Raw genomic sequence first — 23,900 nt, 5'->3', positions numbered from 1 at the left:
TCCCCAGATACCACCCAGGGTCCCTACATACCTGGCCTCTCCTCCAGAACCCCCCCTTATCCAACTTTTCCATAATCCAACGACTAAGAGGCTGATGCCTGGCACAGTAAGGGCCCTCCAGGAGATGCTTCCATTTCTCTTCTGATTGTTTTGTGAACATCTTGTACAAGTTGTCATGGATTTTTAACATAATCCCTCTATGCATCCCCAGGCAATACGAAAGGGACCAAGGGATGGCCCAGTGGGGGTGCCCTAAAATGGACACCACTTTTCCTTCCAGGATAGCAACAGTTCAGCTGGGAAGCTCAGAGAAAGCAAGGAAATGAGGAGATTCTTGGCTGCCTCAGACAGATGGCGTGAAGGGAAGCTGCGTGGCCTGTGCTGGGGCTGGGCCCCCCCCCAGCTGTCTCTATTCCCTGCCTGCCCCACCTGCAGCTCTGCGATGCTCATCTTGTGGTAGATCTTCTCCTCATCCCGCCGCTGGTCCTGGGGCACCGTGATGTTGGCCAGTTGTATCTCCAGCTCCAGCACCTGCTGCATCTGCTCCCGCGTGGAGGCTGGATGTCCTCCCAGCAGCATCCCCAGCTCCTCCATGTAGTCCAGGTAGGCGGTAAGCACCTGTCAAGGCCCCAAGTCACCCTCAGAGCCCAGCAACAAGTCCTGCCCAAGGCTAAGACGACTATTCTGGCTGCTACCCCTGCTCACCATCTCCTCTGCAGACCCTCCTCGTAGAAGCTTTCCTGGATGACCCTCATCATTTCTGTCATACTGCTTATCACCACCTGCTAGGATCTTTTTTTATTTATTTGTGCAATTATTCATCATCTGTTTCCCCAAGGAGAAGGTAAGTTACAGGAGAGCACTGTTCTAAGTTACAGCGGCTTAGTCACCACTGTATCCCAAGTGTCTGGAATAGGGCCTAGCACAGAATAGGAGCCCTGTAAATATTTGTGCAGTGGATGGATCCGCTTCCCATACTGCTCTCATTTCCTAAAGCCCTTCTACTTTTCCCAGCCTGTCAGTGACCATGTGCCCTCACTTAACAGCTGAGTGGACCCCAGTGGGGAATTTGGTCCACAGTAGCTTCAATTTCCTTCTACCTCCCATCCTGCTAGGCCTCAAACTTGCTGCCTTCCCCTCTGGTCTCCAAGGGGGAGAAAAACACAGAAAAGAAATATTTAGTGACTACATGCATATACATGTATCAAATTTTCTGCTTGCGTTTTACATGTAATATATCTGTGCCCTGACCCCGCGCCCACCACGGCAACTCCATATAGTTCCATCTTACAGATGAAGCTTGGCAAGATTACATGATTTGACTCATACTACAAACTAGCAGATGGCAGAGTTGAAATGTGGCCTAGGCCTGATGACTCCAGGGCCACAATCCCAGCACTGCCTGGGCTCAGAACAAACCCATGTCGCCTCGGAGCCTGCTGGCACTTGAGCTGCATGGGGGCAGGGGCTGTTTGTTCTGTTCTGCACTGTAGTCTCAGGCTCTAGCACAGCATCTGGCACACAGTAGGTGCTCAATAAATATTTGTTGACTGATGGATGAAAACCCGTGCACAGACCCTCTGCTCTGCTCAGCACTGACTTCCTGTGGCCCTCTTCCCAGGGACCACTCTCACTCTTGCCCTGAAGCCCCACCCGGGGCTCCTTTAATTGCCAAAGGCCATCTCCTCTTCCACTTTACTGAGAAGTTTTATATCCCTAAATATCCATTCTCTGCAAAATATTCAAAATATTCAAATATCAAGATATTCAAAATATCTTTTTCCCACCTCCCTTCCTTCTTGCTGCTGCTGTCAGAAGAAGAGGTTTGCCTACCAACTCCAGTCATCCCAGCTCCTAAAGTGGATGGTTGGTTCAACCAGTGATCTTGCCCCGCCCTCCAACTCACTTACCCCTCTCTCCCTACTTCCTTCCTTTCAGCTTATGACTTGCCTTTTTTTTTATGTGTTTTTTTTTGTTGTTGTTGTTGTTTTTGGCCGTGACACTCAGCTTGCGGGATCTTAGTTTCCTGACCAGGGATCGAACCCGGGCCCCTGGCATTGGAAGTGCTGAGTCCTAACCACTGGACCGCCAGAGAATTCCCAAGACTTCCTTTGGCACTACAGCTTCCCCTAGATGCTGGCACAGGAGACTTCCTACCCAAGACAACTGGTGACACACTGAGAGGTGAATCGAGGCTTCTCCTGCCCTTTCCTGGGGGTCAGGCCACGTGGTTCTCTCATGAATTCTCAAAATTCCTCCCCTGACTCAGGTGATATCAAAATCACACATCTGTTCATAACACTCTCCACTTTTGAGTTTCCTATTCCATTTCTTTTGGGATAAATGCTAAACTTGACCGATAGTGTTTATGTATAACATGACTCCACCTACCTGTCCAGAAGGACTTGGCCCACTCTCCCCTCCCACTCCCCTCTCTGATCTGTTAACAAGTCACACCGCTTCCCACCTCAGAGCCTTTGCATCAGCTGTTCCCTTTGCCTAGAACCCTCTCCCTTCCCACAGCCTACCCTCACCCTAGGACCAGGCTGGCTCCCTGTTACTGCACTCTTGGAATGCCATGCTCCTCCTCTTACAACAGTCCCAGCAACTGTGCACAGGATAACTGCACTTGGCCATTTCTTGCCTTCTCCCCCACTGAGTGGCAGTGTCTTGTTCACCACATGGTAGCAGAGGGTCTGGCTGAGGGATGCTTGGTAAGTGTTTGGGAGTGAATGGGAGAAGGACAAACCCCCCGCTCTTGGTTATCCTTCCCCACAGAAGTCTCTCTTTCTCCCGCTGCCCTTGAAATACAAGGATCTCCTCCTTCTTCTTTTTTTTAAAAAAATATTTATTTATTTGGTTGCACCGGGTCTTACTTGCGGCACGTGGGCTCCTTAGTTGTGGCATGCAAACTCTTAGTTGTGGCATGCATGTGGGATCCAGTTCCCGGACCAGGGATCAAACCTGGGCCCCCTGCACTGGGAGCACAGAGTCTTATCCACTGCGCCACCAGGGAAGTCCCAAGGATCTCCTTGTTTTCCTTCTCTAGTCTTGCCCTTTCTCTCACTTCTCCTAAGCCTTTGTCTAGGCTTTTAAGGAGATGCCCCTCAAGCCTTCGGCTCCCTCCAGGCCCGTGCTCTCTCCAGGACCCCACCCAGCTTTCACAGCTGTCTGCTGACCTCTGTACAGAGATGGTACCCAGGTCCCTCACACTCACACGTCTGACACGAGCAGCTCCCACTCCCTAAGGGTCTGCCACATGCAGAAGCATAAACTTGCATCCTCCTCCTGCCTCCAAGCACTATATGAGGTAGATGCTGTGATCCCCATTTTTCAGATGAAGAAACAGCCTCAGAGAGCTTAATCAACTTGCACCAAGCTGCCAAGCTGGGATTAAAATCAAGGTCTGAGTTCAAAGTCTGCCTTTTTCCTGTGATATCACCACCTCCCCAATGTGCTTGAAGCTGGTTCTCCCTGTAGGCATCCCGAATTCTCTAAGGACCCCTCCATCCCACCATCATTCAGGTGCACAGCCTCAACTGTCTTTACCTGTTCCTCCTTCTACTCCTCTAACATCCAGGCATCAACAATTCATGATTTGCACTTGATTATGTCTCTTGCATCCACCCCTTCCTGACTTTCCTTCTGCCACTTCCCCTATTTGGGTCCTCACAGATTCAGAGCCTGGAGTACTGCAGACACTCTTATCTGATCTCCAGGCTCCCTCTCTTGCGTCTACTTTTCACACCCAGCCATACTGCCTTCCCAAACTAGTTCCTACCCACCTTTCCACCCTCTCATCTGCTTTGAGCTCTACACTTTGCCAAACTGGACCCCTTCCTGTGGTCCAAACACGCCTTAGCTTTTCCTTCTTCAACACTTTTGTTTAAAATCTGAGCATGCCCTCACCCAGTCCTAGATATTCTACAGGGCCTGGCTCAAATGCAACCTCCTTAGGAAAACTTCTCTGGCTGCCAGGTCTCTCCTGAGTCCCAGAGGCCCTCTTTTGAGCCGTGTTCTCAGCTATCTAGGTCTGTGAACCCATCTACACTGAAAGCTTCCTATGACAGTGACTCTGAAATGTACGTCTCACAGCAGGTGCCTGTAAAATGTTTTCCTGGAAGAGTAAGAGAAAGGAAGGAAGGAAAGAAGGAAAGAGGAAGGGAGAAAGGAAAGGGAAGGGAAGAAAGGAGGGAGGGAAGAATGCAGGGAGGGGAGAATGAAGAGAGAAAGAAGGAATGGTAGTCGGCTCACTAGGTGACAGGATAGGCTCACCTTCGCCACTCTGACCCTGGGTAAAGGTAAAAGTAAACAGGGATGAGCCCAGCTCAACAGGGGGGTCAGGGTGGATATTCTGAGGATGCTCCTTACTTTCTCATTGGCAGTCCTGTTTAGGTAGTAATCTCGAGAGGGCAGAAAGAGCCCAGACTGGTCCACCTGCAATAGCAAGGTGAGGAGTGAGTCCTCCCCCCATGAAATCTGGACTCTTGTGCGGGGGGAGCCACCCTAGCCAGCCCAGCACAGGGGAGGGGAGTCTGGTCTCAGCAAATAGTCCGTAAGTCCCTCCCCACCCTCCCCCAGCCCAGTACCTGGATAACATTGCTGTTGGAACTCTTAGAGTCGGCACTGATGTAGACAGTGAAGAAGGGGGTGGCCCTGTAGGTCCCTGCTACTGCCTTCAGCACCTCCATGAAGTTGTCCTGGTCCCAGGGCCCCGTAACGTTCCAGCCACCAATCTGAGTAGAGACCATGGTGGCACCTCTGGAACAGGGGCCCCTAAAGCTTTCTGGGGCCACATCCTCTCCCAAGGCCTGTGCTGCTCCCCCACCTGCAGCCCATCCCGGGGGCCTACCTTGTCAATGAGGTCTCGCAGCGGCTGGGCTCCCAGCTCTTCAATTCGCTCCACCTGTAGGCAGGAGAGGTAGAAGCGCTGTGTCTTCCGCTCAGCTTCACTGCTGGAGTTGAAGGTGGTGTTTTCTGTTGAATAGAACACAGGTCCGGGTGGCAACCATGCTAACTGCTAAGAGGGGTCCTGGACCCTTGCTTGATCCCTCTCCTTGCCTTCTCAAGGGGGTAGTCCTCCTAATGTAGACCCAGGAAGACTGTCTGCCACAGCAAAGAGTAGCTTTCTCTCCCCTGTCCGGGGAGACTCTCAAAGATCTCTAAGCACTACGGACTCCCTGGTGCCTACCACACCTCAGCAGTGTTCCAGAGTGCAGAGAGGAGTCCCTTCATTAACCTCAGAGGTCTGCCCCCTCAAACTCATCTCCACCCCTCAGGAGCCCCCTGCTCTCTGCAACCCCTAGGCCAGGAGTGGTGGCAGTCATCCACTTATTCATTTATTCATGGACATTTCTTGAGTACCTACTAAGTGCCGAGCCCTGTGCTGGGAACAAGGCATGTACTTGGCTCAGTGCCTCCCGGACAGGCCCATTTACCGAGCAGGTGCTTCAGTATGGCCTGGTTCTGGTCCCAGAGGCTGTTGAAGGTGTTCCAGCGAGAACGCCCATCAGGCAGAGGGTTTCTCCGAATCCAGCCTCCGCAGGAGAACTGGTAAAAGTCTTCACAGGGGCTCACCCCACGGTCCAGGGACTCCAGGATTTTTCCAGCCACTCGAATGCAGGCCTCTGTGAGGCAAGTGCTGTGGGATGGGTCTGTGGCAGGGGACACGGTGGGTAGGGGGGTGGGGGACTGTCAGTCAGTCTGGGAGAGGCAAATGCTTTGGGAGGGGCCGTGACAGCAGGAAGGCTGGGAGGAGGGAGAACAGCTGGGGGAAGGCTGGCCCCACCCAGGGAGAACTTTAGCAGCCCCTTCTGCCTCCAGAGCCCCCAAGCTAAGAGGGCTGATGACAGGAGTGGGCCCACCTACCTCTGTGGCACTGGACCCACAGGGCCACCAAGCAACCCAGAAGCAGTGCAGCCAGCAGTAGAGAGACACCAGCCAAGACCAGCTCCAGCTGGGTGTGCGAGCCCAAGAGGTGTTTTGTCCTCTTCCGGAATCCCACCTGGGGAACAGAGGAGGACCTGGAGCTAGCAAGCTGCAGGTGGGCGACCCAATCACAGAAGTCGTCCCAGAGGGTGAAGGCTCAGGCAGCTTCCAGAGCCATGAAGCAAAGACGCTAATGGGGTTAACTTGGGGCACAGGGGCAATGAAGCAAGCTGAGTTGATCCCTCAGCCTGTTTTGTGCAACGTCATGACTTCGAATCGCCTCACCATAGTCCTAGCGCAGAGGCCAGAGATGAAGCGGAGGTGGGGGCAGGTGACCCTCCAGGGCAACCCAGAGCTCCTGGGTGTGCCGGCCGTCATGCCAGGGCGGGGGCCTGGTGAGACAGGGATGACCCCCTTGCCCACCTCCACGGCGTCCGGGGAGGCCCCGCCCTCTACGGGGGTCTCGGGTGCGTCTTCATCCCGCAGCGTGGCGCGTTTGTACTCCACCATCTGCCAGACAGTCGGGGCGCCAACCCAGGTCAGGCAGAGAGAGCTGCGCGCCCACTGCCCTGCCCCGGCGCCCCTTGCCCGGCCGGGCCCCTCCTGCATGAAGTGCGGGCTCCTTCCCTCCGGCCCGCCGGGCTCTCCGGCCTGGGTCCCTCCGACCCCCGCCCGTCAAGTTCGCAGCCCCTTCTCCGCGAGCCAGAGCTCCTTCCCGACGCCGCCTGCCCCTCTGCCTCCCCCCAACCCCGGTCCTTTCCCCCGGGGCCCCCACTCACGTTGCCGCCGCCGCCGCTCATCTCCTGCAGCGCGACGCTCATGGTGGAGTCGGAGCCGGCGGCACCTTAGGGCTCCCGGCGGCTGGCCCTCGCCAGGGCCGTGGCCTCGGCCCCCGGCCCGGCCGCGCCACCGCCCTTCATCGCAGCAGTCGCCGTAGCCTCTTGCTCCGCTGCCGCCGCCGCCCCCGCCTGCCTGCGCCCCCCTCCCCCCGCGGCGCCGCGCCAGGAGTGGGGGAGACGTGGGGCAGGGGGAGGAGCGCGCCTGCCGCGCCCCGCCGTCCGCCCGGCGCCTGGTCCTCGTTCCGGGTGCCCGCGGCCCGCCCCGCAGAGCTGTACCCAGCCTGCCGCCCCAGCCGGAGCGAGCCGCCCTGCAGAAACGCCGGAGACTCCCTCTCCGCTTCGTGGTCAGCACCCATCCCAGCAACACCCTCTTGCAAGACTCCCGGAATTTACATTTCTTTGACCCAGGCCCAAACCCTTATGATATTTTTTGGCCCAACTCCCCAGATTGCAGGCCCTCCCCATTCCCTTTAACACCTTTGAGAAATTATGCTCTCGTGGAGAACGTCTTCCCCTAGCTGTCCGCACTGCCCCTCTTCAGCCAGCACATACAGAGCAGCACGGAGGAGATGACCCACATTCAGGATGTCAGCACGATATCTATACAGGGAACACATAGACCCAAAGTACACAGGCAGGCACTCAGCCCGACACACGGTCCACACACACACACTCACCACTCACAGAATGCACACACTGCATATTCACACAAAATGTATACACGCACCAGGCACCCAGAGTCAACATATGTTCTTTACTGAGGTTCTGGACACACACAAACACACATACAACACACACAAAGTGCTCGGGCATCATGTACACACAGCCCACACTCTGAGTCCACCCTTACATGTTGTTTCAAGACTGCACTTTTACTCTCCAAGATAATTGTTGCCATCAGATCATCTCACAAAGAAAGGGTTACAGATGGTAACAAATCGGCAGGGAAAAAAACAGCTAGGCACAGATATTTAAAGGAAAGACGAACTAACACTTCTAACTTGAGGAAAGCAAATCACTTTATTTGGGAGGTTTACAAGAAAAAAAAAAACCCACACACCAAGCAATATTTAACTGAAAGGCAATAGTGTGGCATCTATGCATCTGCCATCTGCCTTCCATATTGTCATTCCTTAATCAAGCCTGGTGGTGTTGCAGTCTGCTTCACTGAAGAGTGCCTAGTTTTTGGTTTTGTTTGTTTTTTTACCACAAAAATTTTTAAAGTGCCTCATCCTCATCCCGCCTCTCTTTTGCAAAAGAGTATATGGATTTGACCTGAGAAGGCTTGGAATGGTAGCAAATCCATCACCCATTTCTTGACTTTCACCTCAGTTCTCAAACCTCTTGCTGTGAGCATTTCTAACATGGAATGCTCTTGTGGCTGAGAGAGGGTAGGTGATGAATGGATCAGGCTGAGAAATGTTGGATTGCTGTCTTTTGGCATTTTCCACCCCAAAATTGCATGTTCTCAAACAAGAGACAGTACAGTGTCATAGTTAGGATGAAAGATTCTGGATTCAGACTCGATTTCCTCTCTTGTAAAATGGAAATAAGAATAGTACCTATTTCAAAGGATGGTTGTGAGAATTAAATGAAACAATACTTGTAAAATGCTTAGGACAATGTGTGGCGCGTAATGAGTACTCCAGCTGCTGTTATTGTTGTTGTTGTTGTTATTATTAAAATCCTATAGGTAGAAATGAGAATTGCACGGCTGGAGGAAGCCTGTTCTGTTTCCCAGATGGTAGAGTAGGCACATGGGTTCTAGGTTGTCAGGGGTTCCCTGAGCAAGGAACTTTCACATCCAGCCACACTGTGGTTTGCAGCAGCACGACCTTGGGGTATCCACATAGGACAAGTCTCTGGAGTTGTTCATGTTCAGTCTGATGACAATGTGGCATCACATCACTCACCTCTTTCCCCTCTCCCGCAAGCCTGGATGAAGCGAAACATGGCAGCAGGATCAGTCCTGCCACATGGAAAATTCCACCATGACATGGCCATGTGAGTATAAGCAAAGCCACTTTGTAAGGACTTTCTGGCAACAGGTTCATTAGAGTGGTCCCATGGCTGCTGCAATGACGTGCTGTAAGTAGCCAGCTTATACAGCACTGTACCATGGCCAGCCACTGCTCCAGGTGCTTTACCTCGATGTACTCATTTATCCTCGTGGCACTTATGAAGCCATTTTACAGATGAGGAAACTGAGGTGTAGAGAGGCTGAGTCACACAGCTAGTAAGCAGTAGAGCTGGAATTCAAACCCAGGCAATCTGACAGCCCTCTGAAGAGCAGGTTGGCAATATGAATCAAAAGGAGGATATACTTCCTCCCAGCATTAGTTGATAGTCTTCTGCCACACCTCTGGAAGAGTAAGGGGAAGCACATAGTTTTCAAGCCAGACAGACCTGGACTCAAATCTGGGCTCAAATCTTTATCAGGTGTATAATCTATATTAATTTATTTGAAAGCTCTGACCTTTCACTTTTCTTCATCTGTAAGGTGGAAACAATCATCCCTATCTCAGAGTATTGTTGTAAGAATTAAATGCAACCACATAAGAAAGAGGCTGGTACCTGCTTTTACAGTGTTCCCAGTTTCACTAGGTTTGGCCTAAATGGACATTTCCTTTCCATGCTTCTTTGATGACCCAAATCATTTATTAGGTTCACAGCTATTCCTGAATGCATGTTAAGTACCCTATGTATAAAAAGGCTTGGAGGTTGCTCTATTATTTTTTTTTTTCTTTTGGCTGTGCTGGGTCTTTATTGCGGCAGCACGTGGGCTTAGTTTCCCCAAGGCATGTAGGATCTTAATTCCCCTGACCAGGGATCAAACCCACGTCCCCTGCATTGGAAGGCAGATTCTTAACCATTGGACCACCGGGGAAGTCCCTGCTGCATTCTATATTTCTATTTTTTTTCCTCTGTGTTTATAACCTTTGACTCTGTTTTATTCTCTCACTATTATTTTCTCTCTCTTTTCTGCTCTTCTTTTCCTATAAGAGTAAGTTTTGGGGGTCTATTTTTCTCTAAATTGACTGTGAATTGAGAGGGAATGGAAAATGTTTATGTGTTAACTTACAAGAACAGTATAGTCATGAAGATAACAACACACATTAATGTCCAGTGTTGACAAAGATGGGGAATGTGGGCACTGTCATATACTGCTGGTGGCTTATAAACTGATACAGTCTTTTTGGCAATATGAATCAAAAGGTATGTGTACATATTTTCTGACCCAGAAAGTTGAATTCTAGGAAATTGTTCTAGGAAATAATCATTATCTACAGCATGTTTGTATCAATTAGCTTTGGCTGCATAACAAACCTCCCCAAACTTCATGGATTAAAATAGCAAACATTTATTACTTTTCATGTTCAGTAGATTGATTGGGTGATTCTTCAGGTCTGGGTTAGCTCACCAGGAGCTGAATGGTGTAGCTGAATGACCTCATTTACATGCTTGGGCCTCAGCTGGGATGGCTGGGCCCAGTCTCTGTGTGGTCTCTCCTTCCCCAGGAGGCTAGCCCAGGCTTCTTCATATGGTGGTCTCAGGATTCCCAGCAACAAAAAACAAGGCAAGCCCTAGTACATAAACACTTTTCAAGCCTCTGCTTGCATCACATTTGCTAATGTCCCTATTGAGCAAAGCAAGTCAGGTGGTCAAGCCCAGATTCAATGATGGAGAAATAGATTCTACTTTTTTAAAAAAATATTTATTTATTTGGCTTGCAGTGTCTTAGTTGCGGCACGTGGGATCTTCACTGTGGCATGAGGGATCTAGTTCCCTGACCAGGGATCAAACCCGGGCCCCCTTCATTGGGAGTGCAGAGTCTTAACCACTGGACCACCAGGGAAGTCCCAGATTCTACTTCTTGATTGGAAGAGCTATTAAATATTTGGGCCATTTTTCTCCTACAACAAATGTTCATCTCAGCACTGTCTACAATAACAAAAAAAAAAAAGGGAGGGATTCAATGTCTGAGAGTAGAGGACTTGTTAAATAAATCAAACATCCATACAATGGGATACAATGCAACATTTACAAATGATAGAAAAGAAGAGTTAATACTATCAGGAAATGTTCTCCATATAGAGTTAAGTGGAGGAGAAAAAGAATTACAATGCATCTCATTTTATTGAAGCAAAAAAGTAAAAAAGCTTAGGTTAAAAAAAGAGATTGGAAGGACATGCAACAAAATGTGAATCTGAATATATCTAATGATGAGGTTACTTTTAACTTCTTCTTTATGCTTTTCTGTATAGTAGCTAACAATTCTATTGTCTAGCACTTACCTAAGCACTTTATGTATGTTAACTTATTTAGTCCTCACAATGACCCAACGAAATAGAGTCTACCAATATCACTGTCCAGATGAGGAACCTACAACACAGGGAGGCTTAATAACATACCTAAAAGTCACACGTCAGGGAGAAGGCAGATCCTTCATTTGAATCTAAACTCCATGGTGTTAACTACTAATCTCCTTTCTAAGTCAACTGATTTGTCTAGGGTCAGAGTGTGATGTTTGATAAATGGACTATATCAACGGTTTTAAACCTTTAAAAAAATCACTAAAAGCTTTTTATTGCAAATGTAATATACTCCAGAGGTATATAGAATAAAAGATGAACTTCATTCTGCCAGGATCCCAGTACCATCCTCAGAGATAAACATTATTAGCAGTTGGGTATGTATCCTTCCTGCTCTTTCTTTTATATGCATTTACATACCTAAATACACTGTTGTGTGTGTGTGTGTAAGTGTGCATACGTATGTATACACACATATGAAATCATACTCTACACTTGTTATTTGGTGATATTTTGGCAGGCCTTGGAGATCTTACTATGTCAATCCACACAGATGTGCTTCATCCTTTTTTGTGATTTATCAGCTTCTGCTAAATAGAAGAGTCCCAGAAATACCCTCATGGTGTAGGCTTCCCTTGAGTGGACAGGGTGGGAGCAAAGGGTCCGGGGAGAGCTTAAGAAAGGAGAAACATGATCATGAGAGATGTGAAAAGATGACCCCAAAATACTTCTAACTGATTGTATTTGTTTCCTAGAACTGCTGTAACAAAGTACCATGAACAGGGTGGCTTAAAACAGAAACTTATAATGAATTCCCTGGTGGTCCAGTGGTTAGGATAATGGACTTCCACTGCAGGGGCCGTGGGTTTGATCCCTGGTTGGGGAACTAATGCCACGTGGTGCAGCCAAAAAACAAACAAACAAACCCAGAAACTTATTCTCTTACAGTTCCAGAAGTGAGAAGTCCAAAATCTAGGCAGGGCCATGCTCTCTCAGAAGGCCCTAGGGAAGAATGCTTCCTTGCCTCTTCCATCTTCTTGTGGCTCCCAGCAACACTATGTGTTCCTTGGCTCGCAGCCACATCACTCCTATCTCTGCTTCTTCACGAGGCCTTCTCATGTGTATATATGTCTTGTTCACTTGTCCTCTTCTTACAAAGACACCAGTGATTGAATATAGGGCCCACTCTAATCCAGTATGACCTTAGCTTAATTTGGCTACTTAACATCTGCAAAGACCCTATTTCCAAATAAGGTCTATTCTGAGGTTCCAGGTAGACATGAATTTTGGGGGGGGGGAGGACCCTGTTCAACCCACTACACAGGCCTACAGTTTCCACTTGAATAAAAGTGTCATTAACAATTGTCAAAAGGCATATTATTCTTCTGAGAACGTATGGATTAATCCCACTAGGTTTTGAGGGGCTTTCAAAAGAAACTCAATGCATTTTCACAAAAATCCAAGCAAACTTTACTTCATTTTAGCTGTGAAAATGAATTTTCATCTCATGGTCAGGGATGCAGAACATCAGAATTTAAGTAAAGGAGCATAATTTAAAGAACTCCCTCCAGGGCTTCCCTGGTGGTGCAGTGGTTAAGAATCTGCCTGCCAATGCAGGGGACACGGGTTCGAGCCCTGCTCTGGGAAGATCCCACATGCTGTGGAGCAACTAAGTCCATGTTCCACAACTACTGAGCCTGTGCTCTAGAGCCCACGAGTCACAACTACTGGGCTCACGCGCTGCATCTGCTGAAGCCTGCGCTCCAGAGTCTGTGCTCCGCAACGAGAAGCCCGCGCACTGCAACAAAGAGAAGCCCCTGCTTGCCGCAACTAGAGAAAGCCTGCACACAGCAACGAAGACCCAACGCAGCCAAAATTAATAAATAAAAATAAGTGAATTTATTAAAAAAAACTCCCTCCAAATTTTCACAACATAGCTGAAACATATATTACTATATCCTTACAATTATGCACTATGTCTTTTGCTTTAATCACAATCCAGCATGTACCTTACAGGACTAAGATTATTTAAGAAGGATCTCCAAGTTAAATTGTTGTTCCTTCAGTCTCCCTCATTCTGAGGGGAGAAACGAGAAATGTTTCAGTTCCTCACCCAGTGCTCTCATCCTATTCTTGGCAAGAACCTGGATGGCCCCTTTAGCATTTTTGGTAGGGGCAGCTCATTACCTCCTGAGACAAACCACTTCACCTCATGACAAGTTCATCTACAAAACTGTCATTATGTAGGCTCTATCATCTCTAGGCTTCACACTAGAACATGGAGGCTCAGAGAGGTATGCATATTATGCAAATGCATGAGAAAAAGATGGGAAAGATATATATAACAGGTTTTGTGTGATTTTCCATATTTCCCTAAAAGGTTACAGGTACAAATGAACTAATTTTTTAAAACTAGTTATGGGGTCATCAGTTCAAGGCCACACAGAAAGTGGCAGAGGCTGGATTGGAACCCATTGCTGGACAACCCCCGGCGGGGGTGGAATTTTCTGGACTCTCTCCTAGTGACCCTGAGCTCCAGCTTCTCCTGTCCTTCCCGGTCTGGAGGCTCCTCTCACTCCAGCTGGGCCTCCACCTCCAGCTTCAGCCCTCATCCCAGAGACTAGGACACAGCAGAGGAGGGTTTGATAGGGCTAGGATTGTGGTCTTGAGTGAGGCCTGTACAGAGGCAACTCTGGCACTTCCCAACCTCGTCCTGAGGGCAGCCACCATGGCATTCGCCTTTGTGTCCCCAGGACTAACACGTGGTGAGGAGTTGCTGGAGGAAGGAGACCCAGCGCCAGGAACTAAGTGATTTAGAGGGCGGGAGGAAAAGCGCTTCAGGGACGGTGGAGAACTCTCCGCCTCGAGTATGGACTGAACGTCCGGATGATAATTACCCTTATCAGCGCTGTCGTCACTGTCACCGAATGTGAGACGCCCCCCTCCCCCAAGGCCAGAGATTGCGCCAGAGCCCTAGCGCGCTAGCGAGCAGGTGACGAAGCCGCTGACGGCCAGAGGGGGAGAGGGGGAGAGAAGAGGGTGCGTTACAGTCCTTGAGGCGAGAGCTGTTACGCGATGCACCGCACCCAGGGCGGAGGCGTCCTCTATCCCTCCCCCTCTACCTCCGGACACAAACTCGCGCGCGCGACGCGTCCTCAGGCGCTCCGGGCTTCCCCGCGTCACCTGCAGCCAGGGCGCCCCCCGCGATGCCTTCATTCATTCCTCCTACACTGCAAGCGCAGCGCGGGCCTCGGGGGCTGAGAGAACCGCAGGGCGCGGCGGGCGCTTTGAGCCCGAGTTTCGGCGGCTGCAACAGCGCTGGGGGTGGAGGGCTGCCCTGGTGAGCGCGCGTCGGCCCAGTTACCGAGAATCCTCCAAGAAGAGACCGAGACCAGAAGAGCAGAGACACTTAAGAGATAGACGTAGACAGAGACCATGACACAAAGAGATATGGGGCACTGAGACAGAGACACAGACAGACACATGGAGATAGACTGACATATAAATAGGCACAGACAGAAACAGAGCACAGTCAGAGAAACACAGGCTCCAGATGAACAGTTTAAGACCCGAAGAGCAACCCTGTACAAGAGCGCGCCAGACCCGAAGAGCAACCCTATACAAGAGCGCGCCAACGGCGGGGGCACCACCTATTGGCCTGAGCTATTCCCGCGTCCTGCGGGTTCCCGCACATCTCCGCCGTATCCGACCCCCCCGCTCGCAGCGCTTCCGGTGTCCGCCTCCTGCACCCGTTGGCCGGTACCCTTCGCCCAGCAGCCAGTCCCGCCAATGGAAGGACCCTCCCATTTTCGCTCCTTTTCCTCCGCAGAGAGCTGGGCCCGCTCCTGTCCGCACACCACCCCACCCCCGCGGCCGGCCTCCCTCCCTGCCCTGGCCGGTGTCCTCCCCACCTCCACTGCGCCCCGCCCGCCGCGCTCTGCGGCAGTCGGGCGCTCATCGTCATTCCGCTCTCGCCGCCGCCGCCACCCCCGCCCCCCCCGCGCACCGCCCCCGCCCGGTCCCCGCCGCCGCCGCCGCCGCCGCCTGCCCAGCGGCCCGGGAGGCGGAGGCGCGGGGGAGGAGGCCCCGCTTGGCTCCGCAGCCCCGGATGCTGCATGACTTCATCTTTCCGCCGGCTCCCCTGCTAGGCTAGGGCCGGTCCGGCAGCTAGCCCGCCGCCCGCGCCCCGCCGCAGTCCCGCGCCCACCCCGCACCCGCCATGTCCGAGATCCTGCCCTACAGTGAGGACAAGATGGGCCGCTTCGGCGCCGACCCCGAGGGCTCTGACCTCTCCTTCAGCTGCCGCCTGCAGGACACCAACTCCTTCTTCGCGGGCAACCAAGCCAAGCGACCCCCCAAGCTGGGCCAGATCGGCCGAGCCAAGAGAGGTACGCGGCCGGGGCCCGGAGTCGTCGCTTGACCCAGAAACCCTCCGCCGGGCGCCCCCCGGCTGCAGTTCCCCGCCAAGCGCCAGCAGCTCTTGCCGCAGACCAGCGCAGCCAGCCGCTCGCCGGCCGGGGTTGGGGGGGTGGTGGTCCCTGCTGCAGTGTTGTGTCCCCCTCTTCCCCTCTCCTGGGAAAGCAGTGCTCCGGATTCGATGCTCGCCACCTCTGGAAGTAGAGCCTGGGCATCCGGGCGAAGGGGAGGGGCCGGCCGGGGCATTTGGGGCTGCCTGAAGTGGGAACATGGGGCGACGGCCGCTTCTTCGGGAGCAAACGCTAAGTCGGTGTATGCTACGGAAGAACCTTCGGGTGGGGAGGGATGTCTGACTGGAGAATGGGCAGGGGGCCGGGGGTTCGCTTGTCCTGGTTGTTTGCATGGGGAAGGGGCTCTGTTAGTGCCAGGATCGGAAGAGGGGTTCTAGCCACAAGAAGGTTAGGTTGGGGAGAGGGCTGGAATAGATGGAGATTCGGTTTGAGGAGGAAATCCTGTTGAAGTGAGGGTGGAAGAGGGGGATCCCATAAGCAAAAGCTTTCCGATCAGCTCGGATGGAGGAGAGCTCAGGCGGCGGGAGGGTTTGGACTGGAAGGTTGAACGGCTGGAGTCTTTGGAAGAGGGGCGTTCCTCCACAAGGAGAGGAGTGGGTCTGTGGGAGCTGGGGTCAGCAGTGGGTTGAGTCGGCAGGAGAGTTCGGACGGGGAGGTCACTGTAGCACGGAGGTCCGAGGGGCGTCTCTGGGCCACGGGCAGTAGCTGAGCGGGGCGCGGGGACCAGGGCCCCATTCTCGCCACCGCCCCCCGAGGCCGCGCGGCTGACGCGCTTTCTCCCTGCGCAGTGGTGATCGAGGATGACCGGATAGACGACGTGCTGAAAGGGATGGGGGAGAAGCCGCCGTCCGGAGTGTAGACGCGCCGGCTCAGGCGGCGGGCTCCGGGCCCAGCCCCGCGGCGGCCAGGACCGCGAGCCGGCGATGCGGCTGCCGGCGCCCCCCGCCCCGGCCCAGGCGCTCGCGGGCGGGGGCTGCAGGACCGCGCCGCTTTCGGGTCATAGTCGCTGCCGCCGCCGCCGCCAGGCACTCCGGAGCTGTCCGCTTCAGCACCACGGCGGCGGCGGTAGCGGCGGCGCGGACCGGCCCGGAGCCCGTCGCCGCGCTCATGCACTTTAGAACCTCGGGCCGCAGCCCCACCCCGCACACCGGAACGGACAGAGACCCGCGGCCCTCAGCCCCGGCCCGTCCCCTCCCGCACGGCTCCCCTGCCCCGCCCCTCTCAGGCAGGTCTGGTCCGCAGACCGGCTGCCTGCCGGTGTCGGACCTCGCACGCGGCCAGGGATGTTTGGCTGCACATTTGCATGAGCTTCCCACCCACCTGAGCCCAGCCCTCCAGGCCGCTCCTCACCCTCCACCCCTGTCTGGCGTGACCCCAGCCTCAGCCTCTTTCTAAGGGACTTCCTCAGCACATTTGTATTTTTATATCCGACTCTTTGTTTACTGATTCCCCTCGTGGTTCATGCCCTCCCCCCACGGTCTCGGCCACGCTCTTCTGCGCCTGGCAGATAGGATGGGTGTTGAGGCTGGGATGGGACAAGCCCCCAACATGGTAACCAACCATATGACCAGTCTGCCCATGCCTGACCCTAGGCGGCTCTCTGGCAGACTCCTCCCCTCAAGGTATCACCTTCCAAGGGCCCAGGTCTAATTTTACCTTGGACCCTTGCGTCCTGCCCCTGGGAATCCAAATGGGGGCTGCATTGCATCTTTGGATGACACCTGTAGCCCTAGCCCTGGAGATATTCTCAACCCCAGGGATGTCCTTTGTAAATGTTCCTCCATCCTCACTGTACCAGGAGTGTGTGAATAAACACAGACCCCCCTGTGTGTGCGTGTGTGTGTAGCTGCTGCTTTGGTTTGCTATAGGAACCAGCCCAAAATGGCTCCAATTCTTTTTTGGGGAGGGGATCAGATACTTGGGAATCTCAGGTGCATGTAACTGACAGAGAAGCGTTGCCAAGTAAACACAGGCAGGTCAGCCTGGCCTGGGAACATCATTACAGCGTGGCCTCCTTGGGTAAATAATACAACCTGAGCAGGATAGGTCACCAGAGTTGGGGCTGGAGCTGGGGTCAGAAGCAGTCTATATTCAAAGTGTGCAGCCTCCTATGAATACGTCCAGGTTGAATGGGGGTCAGTAACAGGCCCCAGGGATGCAAGTCTCCAAGTCTGGCTGGCATGCACAGGGGTTGTGCTGAGATTTGCCCCTGGGGATGAATCACTGATGGTTCAGTATGGTGGGGGAGGAAGTTGGGGAATCCAGGAAAGGTCTGAGGAGCCTAAGAAGGAAGTCAGAAACCTGAGATCTGGGATCTAGTTTGACCTAGCCTGTATTTTTTTCATGTGGGGTTGCTCCCATCAGCTCTTAGTTAGGCATGAGGCCCCTGGGATGTGGGCACTTTGGACCTGACCTTAAGCACTGAGTCAGGAATTCTGAATACTTGAGCCTGGGGCAGAAAGGCAGGAGAACCATGCTTCTGGCCTCACAGCTGAATGGCACTGAGGAAGTCCTCATGATCTGAGTCCTGGAGGAAGCAGGGTGGGGTGGGAGGTCTAGGAGGTGAGAGGATCTGGGCCCCAAGGGCCAGCTGGGCCACACTGAGCTCTTTGCCCTTCTGCATGAGGTAGAAATGGAAGTGGAAACCATTGCCATAGGTTGCATGCCTCAAGGACCAGCCGTAACGAGCTTGGGCGTAGTGTCTTGTCCGAAAGTGGGGGGCAGCAGAGGTCATTGAGATGAACTGGCCCCCAGGGACCAGTACTCGGCTCACCTGAAAGGCAGATAGAGAAGCCATTGGTGAGAAGCCCATCTCCAGGTTCTCAAAGGTCAGTATGGCCCCAGATGCCCTCCCAGTGAAATCTCAGGTACGACCCTCCATCCAGTAGCTCAGGGCTCAGGGCTTTCCATGGCAAAAGAGTGAGGCTTCCTCTCTGCCCCTGGTTGTTCCATGGGGGTAGGGCTATTTTTTAAACAGGTAGGAGCATGGGAGTGATGTCAGGTGCAGGGGGCACTGCCTTCCTGTCAGCTGCTTACCTTCCCTACCTGGAACCTGGCCGCTACCTCATCTCTATGGCAACACAGTATTCAATCCTCAGCCTCTGTGAGCCTGGCCACTCCAGCCCCCTACAATCTCGATCCAGCTTAACACCCCCTTCCTTCAGGTAACCATAGTCCTGAAGGGACCCACTACTTGTTCCAAACCATGCCTCCTTCTGGCTTCTGAGTTCTTCTAGTCTCCTAAAACCTTAACCCCTCATCCCCAGCTCTTGATCAGCCGTCTTTCCCTTGGTGCTCCCTCACCTCACTCAGCACCTGGTCCACAGTGTGGATACCTTCAGAGGACACGTTCCAGGGATCCTGTTCTCCAGTCAACAGGGCATCCAGCGTGCCCTTCTCGAGCACCACGTCAAAGGAGCCACTGGGGAAGCCCAGTGCCCGCACGTCCATGGTCTCCCAGCGCAGCTTGGGCACATGGGCATATCGAGCTCGCATGGCAGCCACCACTACTGATGAGTAGTCCACACTGGTCACATCAGGGAAGCCCCCAAGGAATAGTTCGTAGCTCAGGGCACTGTTTCCACAGCCTGGGGTGAGAAGGGGTGGATGACAAAAGGTCTAGGTTAGCTTTGGTTCTCACCTCCCCAGTTATCCATCCACTCTTGGCCTGTTTTCTCTCAGCGCAAACCCTCCTGTACTGAGGGAGAAGCAGCATGGTACGAGAGCATGAGCCTTAGAGTCATACAGATCTGGGCACATATCCTGGCTCTATCATTCCTGGCTGTGTGGACTAAAGCAAGTCGTTTACATACTAGGAACTTGGATTTCCTAGTCAGAAAAATGAAGATAACAATACCTAGCCTACATGTAGGATGTGATGCTCTAAATTTAAAAACTAAACAACTGGAGAGTAGGAGCTTTGAACTTAGGAGTTCAAAGATTTGGGTTCTGATATCTCTAGTCATACAGCCATGGCAAGTCATTCAACTCAGCCTCAGTTTCCTCAGACTCAGAATGGGAATAATATTGGCATCGTAATATTATTAACAGGATAATGCTAGTATTATCCTAATTCCTAACCTCTCAGAGATCCTCTGATGATATCAGCCCTGGGAAGACTTCATGTTAGGGGTTTTTATCTTACTTTGCTTTCCAAGGCAGAATTAACAAGTGAAGGGGAAACTAAGTGGGGACACACAGTGGAGATGATTCCTTGTAATTTCTTCATGTATGATTGAGCGCCACATATTGGGTTCTGCTGATGAATAAAAAGCTTCTGCCCTCAAGGAGCTGATGCTCTGGTGAGAGGAACGGATGTGTAGTCAGGCAACTGCCACATAATGCAGTGAGAGTTTCAATAGGGACAGGCTGCAGGAGCACACAGGAGAGTCCCTGTCCCCACTTTAGATGGGTGGGCCAACAGGATCGGGGGAACTGACAACCAGTCAGAGTCTTGAAGAATCATAACACTCTGGTGGGAAGTGCCCGGAAAGCAGTCGCAAAGTGGTGGAGGGTGGAGGTTAGAGGAGTGGATGTGGACCACTGCCCAGTGGGCATGGCTCCCTTCAAAGATCTGTTGGCCTCTTCCAGGCCCTCTTGTGGTCAGTATCAGCCCAAGAACAGGCCTGGATGACAGTTCTTGGTGGCCTCACATGAGGATCCCCAGCTCTTGGGATTAGATTGCCTTTCATCCCCATTTGCCTCCCTAAAGGGATCACAGAATCAGCTGTTGGGATAGCCCTAATCTAGCAGGCAGAGCTTGGCACCTGGACAGGTGCCAGAGACTGCTGGTTGGTCCTCGGCTGCCCCTTCTTGTGTTTCTCCTCAGGCTCTGGGGCTCAGGAAGAGTACAATCTTACCTGCGAAAACCCAATGTGTGCGTCCCAACACTGGAACCACAACAGGCTCTGGGACGGGAGGTGAGGGTAGCTGAATAGGAGACTCTAACCCAGTTCAGCCTGAAATCCCACTGGGTTCTCTGACCACAATGCCTTCATCAACCAACACCTGACCTCATATGCCTGCAGAGCTCTGCCTAACTGTGGACAAACCCAAATTTCCTTCCTTCGTTCCCTTTGGTACAGGAATGGTATCTCCCAAAACAACTTTATTAAAGATGAAGGGAAAATAAAACTTGACCACAGGGCCAGTTATGCCTACAAAGCAGTGATTTGGGGCTAACAACTAAGATGAGGCTTGGAACCGCCACTGCTTCCCTAGGTGGGGCCTTAGGGAAGCAGAGCTCTGGAAAACTGAGCCAGATCCAAGAACCCATCATATGGGAGCCCAGAGCTATGTGGATGCTATCCCAACACCAAGAGACTGAAGTGTAAACCAGAATACCAATCTGCTTATTTATAATAGGAAAAAATAGCCATCATGGGGTCTGGACAGTCAATCCTCTGGTCAGTCCCTTGTGTCTCTATAGGAAATAAAAACTGAAGCCAAATTATAATCCGAAGATTCTACAGAGCATGGAGTCAAGCAAGAAGAGAATCAGAGAAGTATAATGACAGCAAAACTGGGACGGCCACATGAACTCATCTGTAATGAGGAATCTAGCCATAGGGACCAGACACACAAGTCTTCAGGCAAGGTACTCTTTCTCCGAGCAGTCCTGGAGAAAGTGCCTCTCTGACTCCCATTTTCAATAATAATGATAGCTAACAGTTTTTGAACACTAGGTCCCATGCTAAGTACTTTATAAGGATTATCTCAGTTTATTTTCCCAGTAGCTCCATACTGAAGATTCTATTATAACAACCATCGCCATTTTCTAGTTGTGACACCAACTGTGTAGCCTGAAAGGCCTAAAATATTTACTATTTGGCCATTTTTCAGAAAAAGTTTACTGAACCCTAACCTACAGTAGTTCTCCTAATATTTATCACTAACCTCTTGGGGTTGCCATGAGGATTAAATAAGTTAGAAAGGGCTCACCACATTCCCTAGCACCTACCAGGTGTTCAATTTGTTTGTTTAGGTGGAATGTAACATAGGGTACCCCCCAAGCTGCGGGTCCTGTTCTTAGATCTTGGGAATCCTGTCTGGAAAGTTCTTCTTTTTGATTTTTAGACTTTTCCCTCCTCTATCCAGAAAAGGATATCTCCCAGTCAGGCAGAATTTAAGGCAGTGTTACTCTGCCAATTACCAGCATGAGAATCAGCCTGTGGGCTTGTTGAAAATACAGACCCCGGGACCTGCCTTAGACCATCCCTGGAATTATATACTCAGAGTGGGGTCCAGTTTTCCAGGTTACTACACTAAATCTTGAAAAACATAGATCTATGGTAAATCTATAGATAAATGCAATGGTTTAAAGCCACAAAATTCAAGAGAGGTTTTACCTCTGGGGGGAAGAGGTTTGGGGGACCACACAGAAAACCTTGGATATACAACGCTTTTTATTTTGTCAGGCTTTTTTCTAGTTATCTTTCATACACACTCAATCATCTTAAAAACCTGATAAATAAGTATGTACTCTTACTTTTTTTTTTTAAGGCTGAGAAAATGGAGGCACAGAAATTTAAGTATTTTGCCCATGATTCCACAGCTAAGATGACATGTGCTGAGATCCCTACATAATTAGCCGCCTCCAGGGTTCAAGTTCTTAAGCACTTTCTAGTCCTAGGAATGCTGTATTTCTCAAACCGAGTAGGGTATTCACACACATTCGAGTTATTATTTATACTTTATATATATACTGTATTATAAATGTCTCATATATGTGAAATATTTCACTTAATACATGGTTTTAAAAATAGCAAAATAAAAACTGTAATTGGAAGGAAATCCGTTGTTTAATCAAACTTCACTGGAGCCCCCAAGGCTGGCAGTGGAAGAGAACCCCAAGGGGGGCAGGTGGACCTCTCAGAGCCCCACCTGAAACCCCAGTACTTGTTCCTTTTGGGGAGTCACACCAATCTCGGCTGCAATCTCCCCTCAGAGGGAGCTGTCCTCATCCTCACTAAACACGGTGGGATGGGGTGGGGGGTGGGGGGGGGGAAGACGACGACATAGGACCAAGTTTCAGTTAGAGCTTGGAGAGTCAAGAGATAACTCTCTAGGCGACAATGGCTCACGGTGCCCAGTGGCGCACCCAGAAAAGCGCTAGGCATTGCGCTCGAGGTGCCTGCACGTGCCTTATCCGACTTGATTTCGCAGTCCCATTTCTAGAAGTGAATCCGGGGCTCAGAACAGGTTCATGATTTGTCCTAAGTCCTACAGTCAACTAGCGCTGGGACTTGAACTAGTTACTGTGAACTCTCCAGTGCTCGAGGCTGCCTCCCCAGGGTCCGGAAAGGGGTCATGGGTCACCTACCACACTCAGACTCAGAGAGACTGTCTTTCTCCTGGGGGTCCCCGGACTAAGAATCTCTTGGCTCCTGTTTGCCCTGGCTAAATACTGCCGCGATTCTAAAGGTACTGGATCCTGACTCCTGACTGGGGAGTCGTCTGAGAGGGGCAGGCAGGAGCGAGGGGCGGGGCCAGTCCAACCAGCTCCACCTGGCCTGGGCAGCCCCGCGACTACCCACCTAGCACGAGGATACGGTCCTCCGGCCTCAGCTCCGGCTCTAGGAGGTCACGAAAGGAAGAGAAGTCCCCGAACCACTCGTAGGGAGCAGAGTCGGCAGCGCCCCGGTAGCGCTGGTCCCAGTACTGGACCTCGCGGTACCCACAGTTCTTCTCTGGTAACTCCGGCAGCGGCGCCCAGGCCCCAGGACAGGCCATGATTGCGGCTGCCGGGCCTTGAAGGCAACTGGCCCCCACCTCTGGGCGGGGCTTGGCTCCTTATGTAGCCAATTGGAATGGCTGCATGTGGGAGGCGGGGCCTTTGTGTCTCCGCCCAGCACCAGCAGTTGCTCAACATAAACACGTGGAACTTCCGTCCTCTGCTAAGCGCTCTTGGAAGAATCCTCCGGGTGGGAAAATAATATCGTCCAGACCCTGAATCCTCTGGATGCGCTGCTCACTAACTTCTGAGAGCCACACTCATGGTGTCAGACTCACTCCGGCTCGTCATTGCCCCTTTCATATCTTCAGTTTGGCTCCTTCCATTAAGAAGTCTGAAAATTAATGAAACATTCATTTCTTCCTAGTTTTGAGCACCCGAAAGGCTCTGGGGGGTGGCGGGAGTAGCGCGGACAGAGGTCTTGCTCTCCAGAAAAGACTGGCATGAACGCAGATATTACCAACATAGGCGAAGTGTTATGCTAGGCGGGGGAGGTGCGGAGGAGTGGGGGGAGACATGGCGTGGGCAGGAATGTTACTTTTCTGGGCAAACGTTCGATCCACATGAGCTCCTGTGTGCCCAGGGCTAAGTATGTACTGAG

General features: G+C 51.9%; 2 protein-coding genes across 5 annotated transcripts in view; one reads left to right on the top strand and one right to left on the bottom strand.

The window, feature by feature from the left end:
• The window catches only part of ECE2 (endothelin converting enzyme 2), a 30,397-nt gene extending 7,075 nt beyond the window's left edge, over positions 1–23,322 (bottom strand). Inside the window, exons 1-9 of one of the 4 annotated variants that reach the window (XM_060099227.1) lie at positions 23,103–23,322; positions 18,871–19,154; positions 6,214–6,438; positions 5,869–6,004; positions 5,439–5,654; positions 4,853–4,977; positions 4,590–4,736; positions 4,372–4,437; positions 430–618 (exon numbers count right to left, since the gene is read on the bottom strand). In XM_060099227.1, coding sequence (XP_059955210.1) covers positions 430–618; positions 4,372–4,437; positions 4,590–4,736; positions 4,853–4,977; positions 5,439–5,654; positions 5,869–6,004; positions 6,214–6,438; positions 18,871–19,154; positions 23,103–23,298 — 1,584 coding nt within the window. In that variant the 5' untranslated portion in view covers positions 23,299–23,322. Of the gene's footprint in view, positions 1–429; positions 619–4,371; positions 4,438–4,589; positions 4,737–4,852; positions 4,978–5,438; positions 5,655–5,868; positions 6,005–6,213; positions 6,439–6,707; positions 6,850–17,883; positions 18,341–18,870; positions 19,155–23,102 lie in introns of those variants that run through there. The other 3 variants (XM_060099223.1, XM_060099224.1, XM_060099226.1) reach the window with 3 other exon arrangements.
• CAMK2N2 (calcium/calmodulin dependent protein kinase II inhibitor 2) lies at positions 15,136–16,426 on the top strand. Its single transcript, XM_060100208.1, has 2 exons — positions 15,136–15,468; positions 16,356–16,426. Exons 1-2 carry the CDS (start codon positions 15,300–15,302, stop codon positions 16,424–16,426), a joined length of 240 nt encoding a protein of 79 aa, XP_059956191.1. The 5' UTR covers positions 15,136–15,299.
• Positions 23,323–23,900: the final 578 nt, after the last annotated feature.

The sequence above is a fragment of the Mesoplodon densirostris genome, chromosome 5 (assembly GCF_025265405.1).
Source record: "Mesoplodon densirostris isolate mMesDen1 chromosome 5, mMesDen1 primary haplotype, whole genome shotgun sequence".
In the NCBI taxonomy this organism is placed as follows: Eukaryota; Metazoa; Chordata; class Mammalia; order Artiodactyla; family Ziphiidae; genus Mesoplodon; species Mesoplodon densirostris.
The sequence above is the reverse complement of the archived record's forward strand: the minus strand, read 5'-3'. Positions and strand labels throughout refer to the sequence as shown.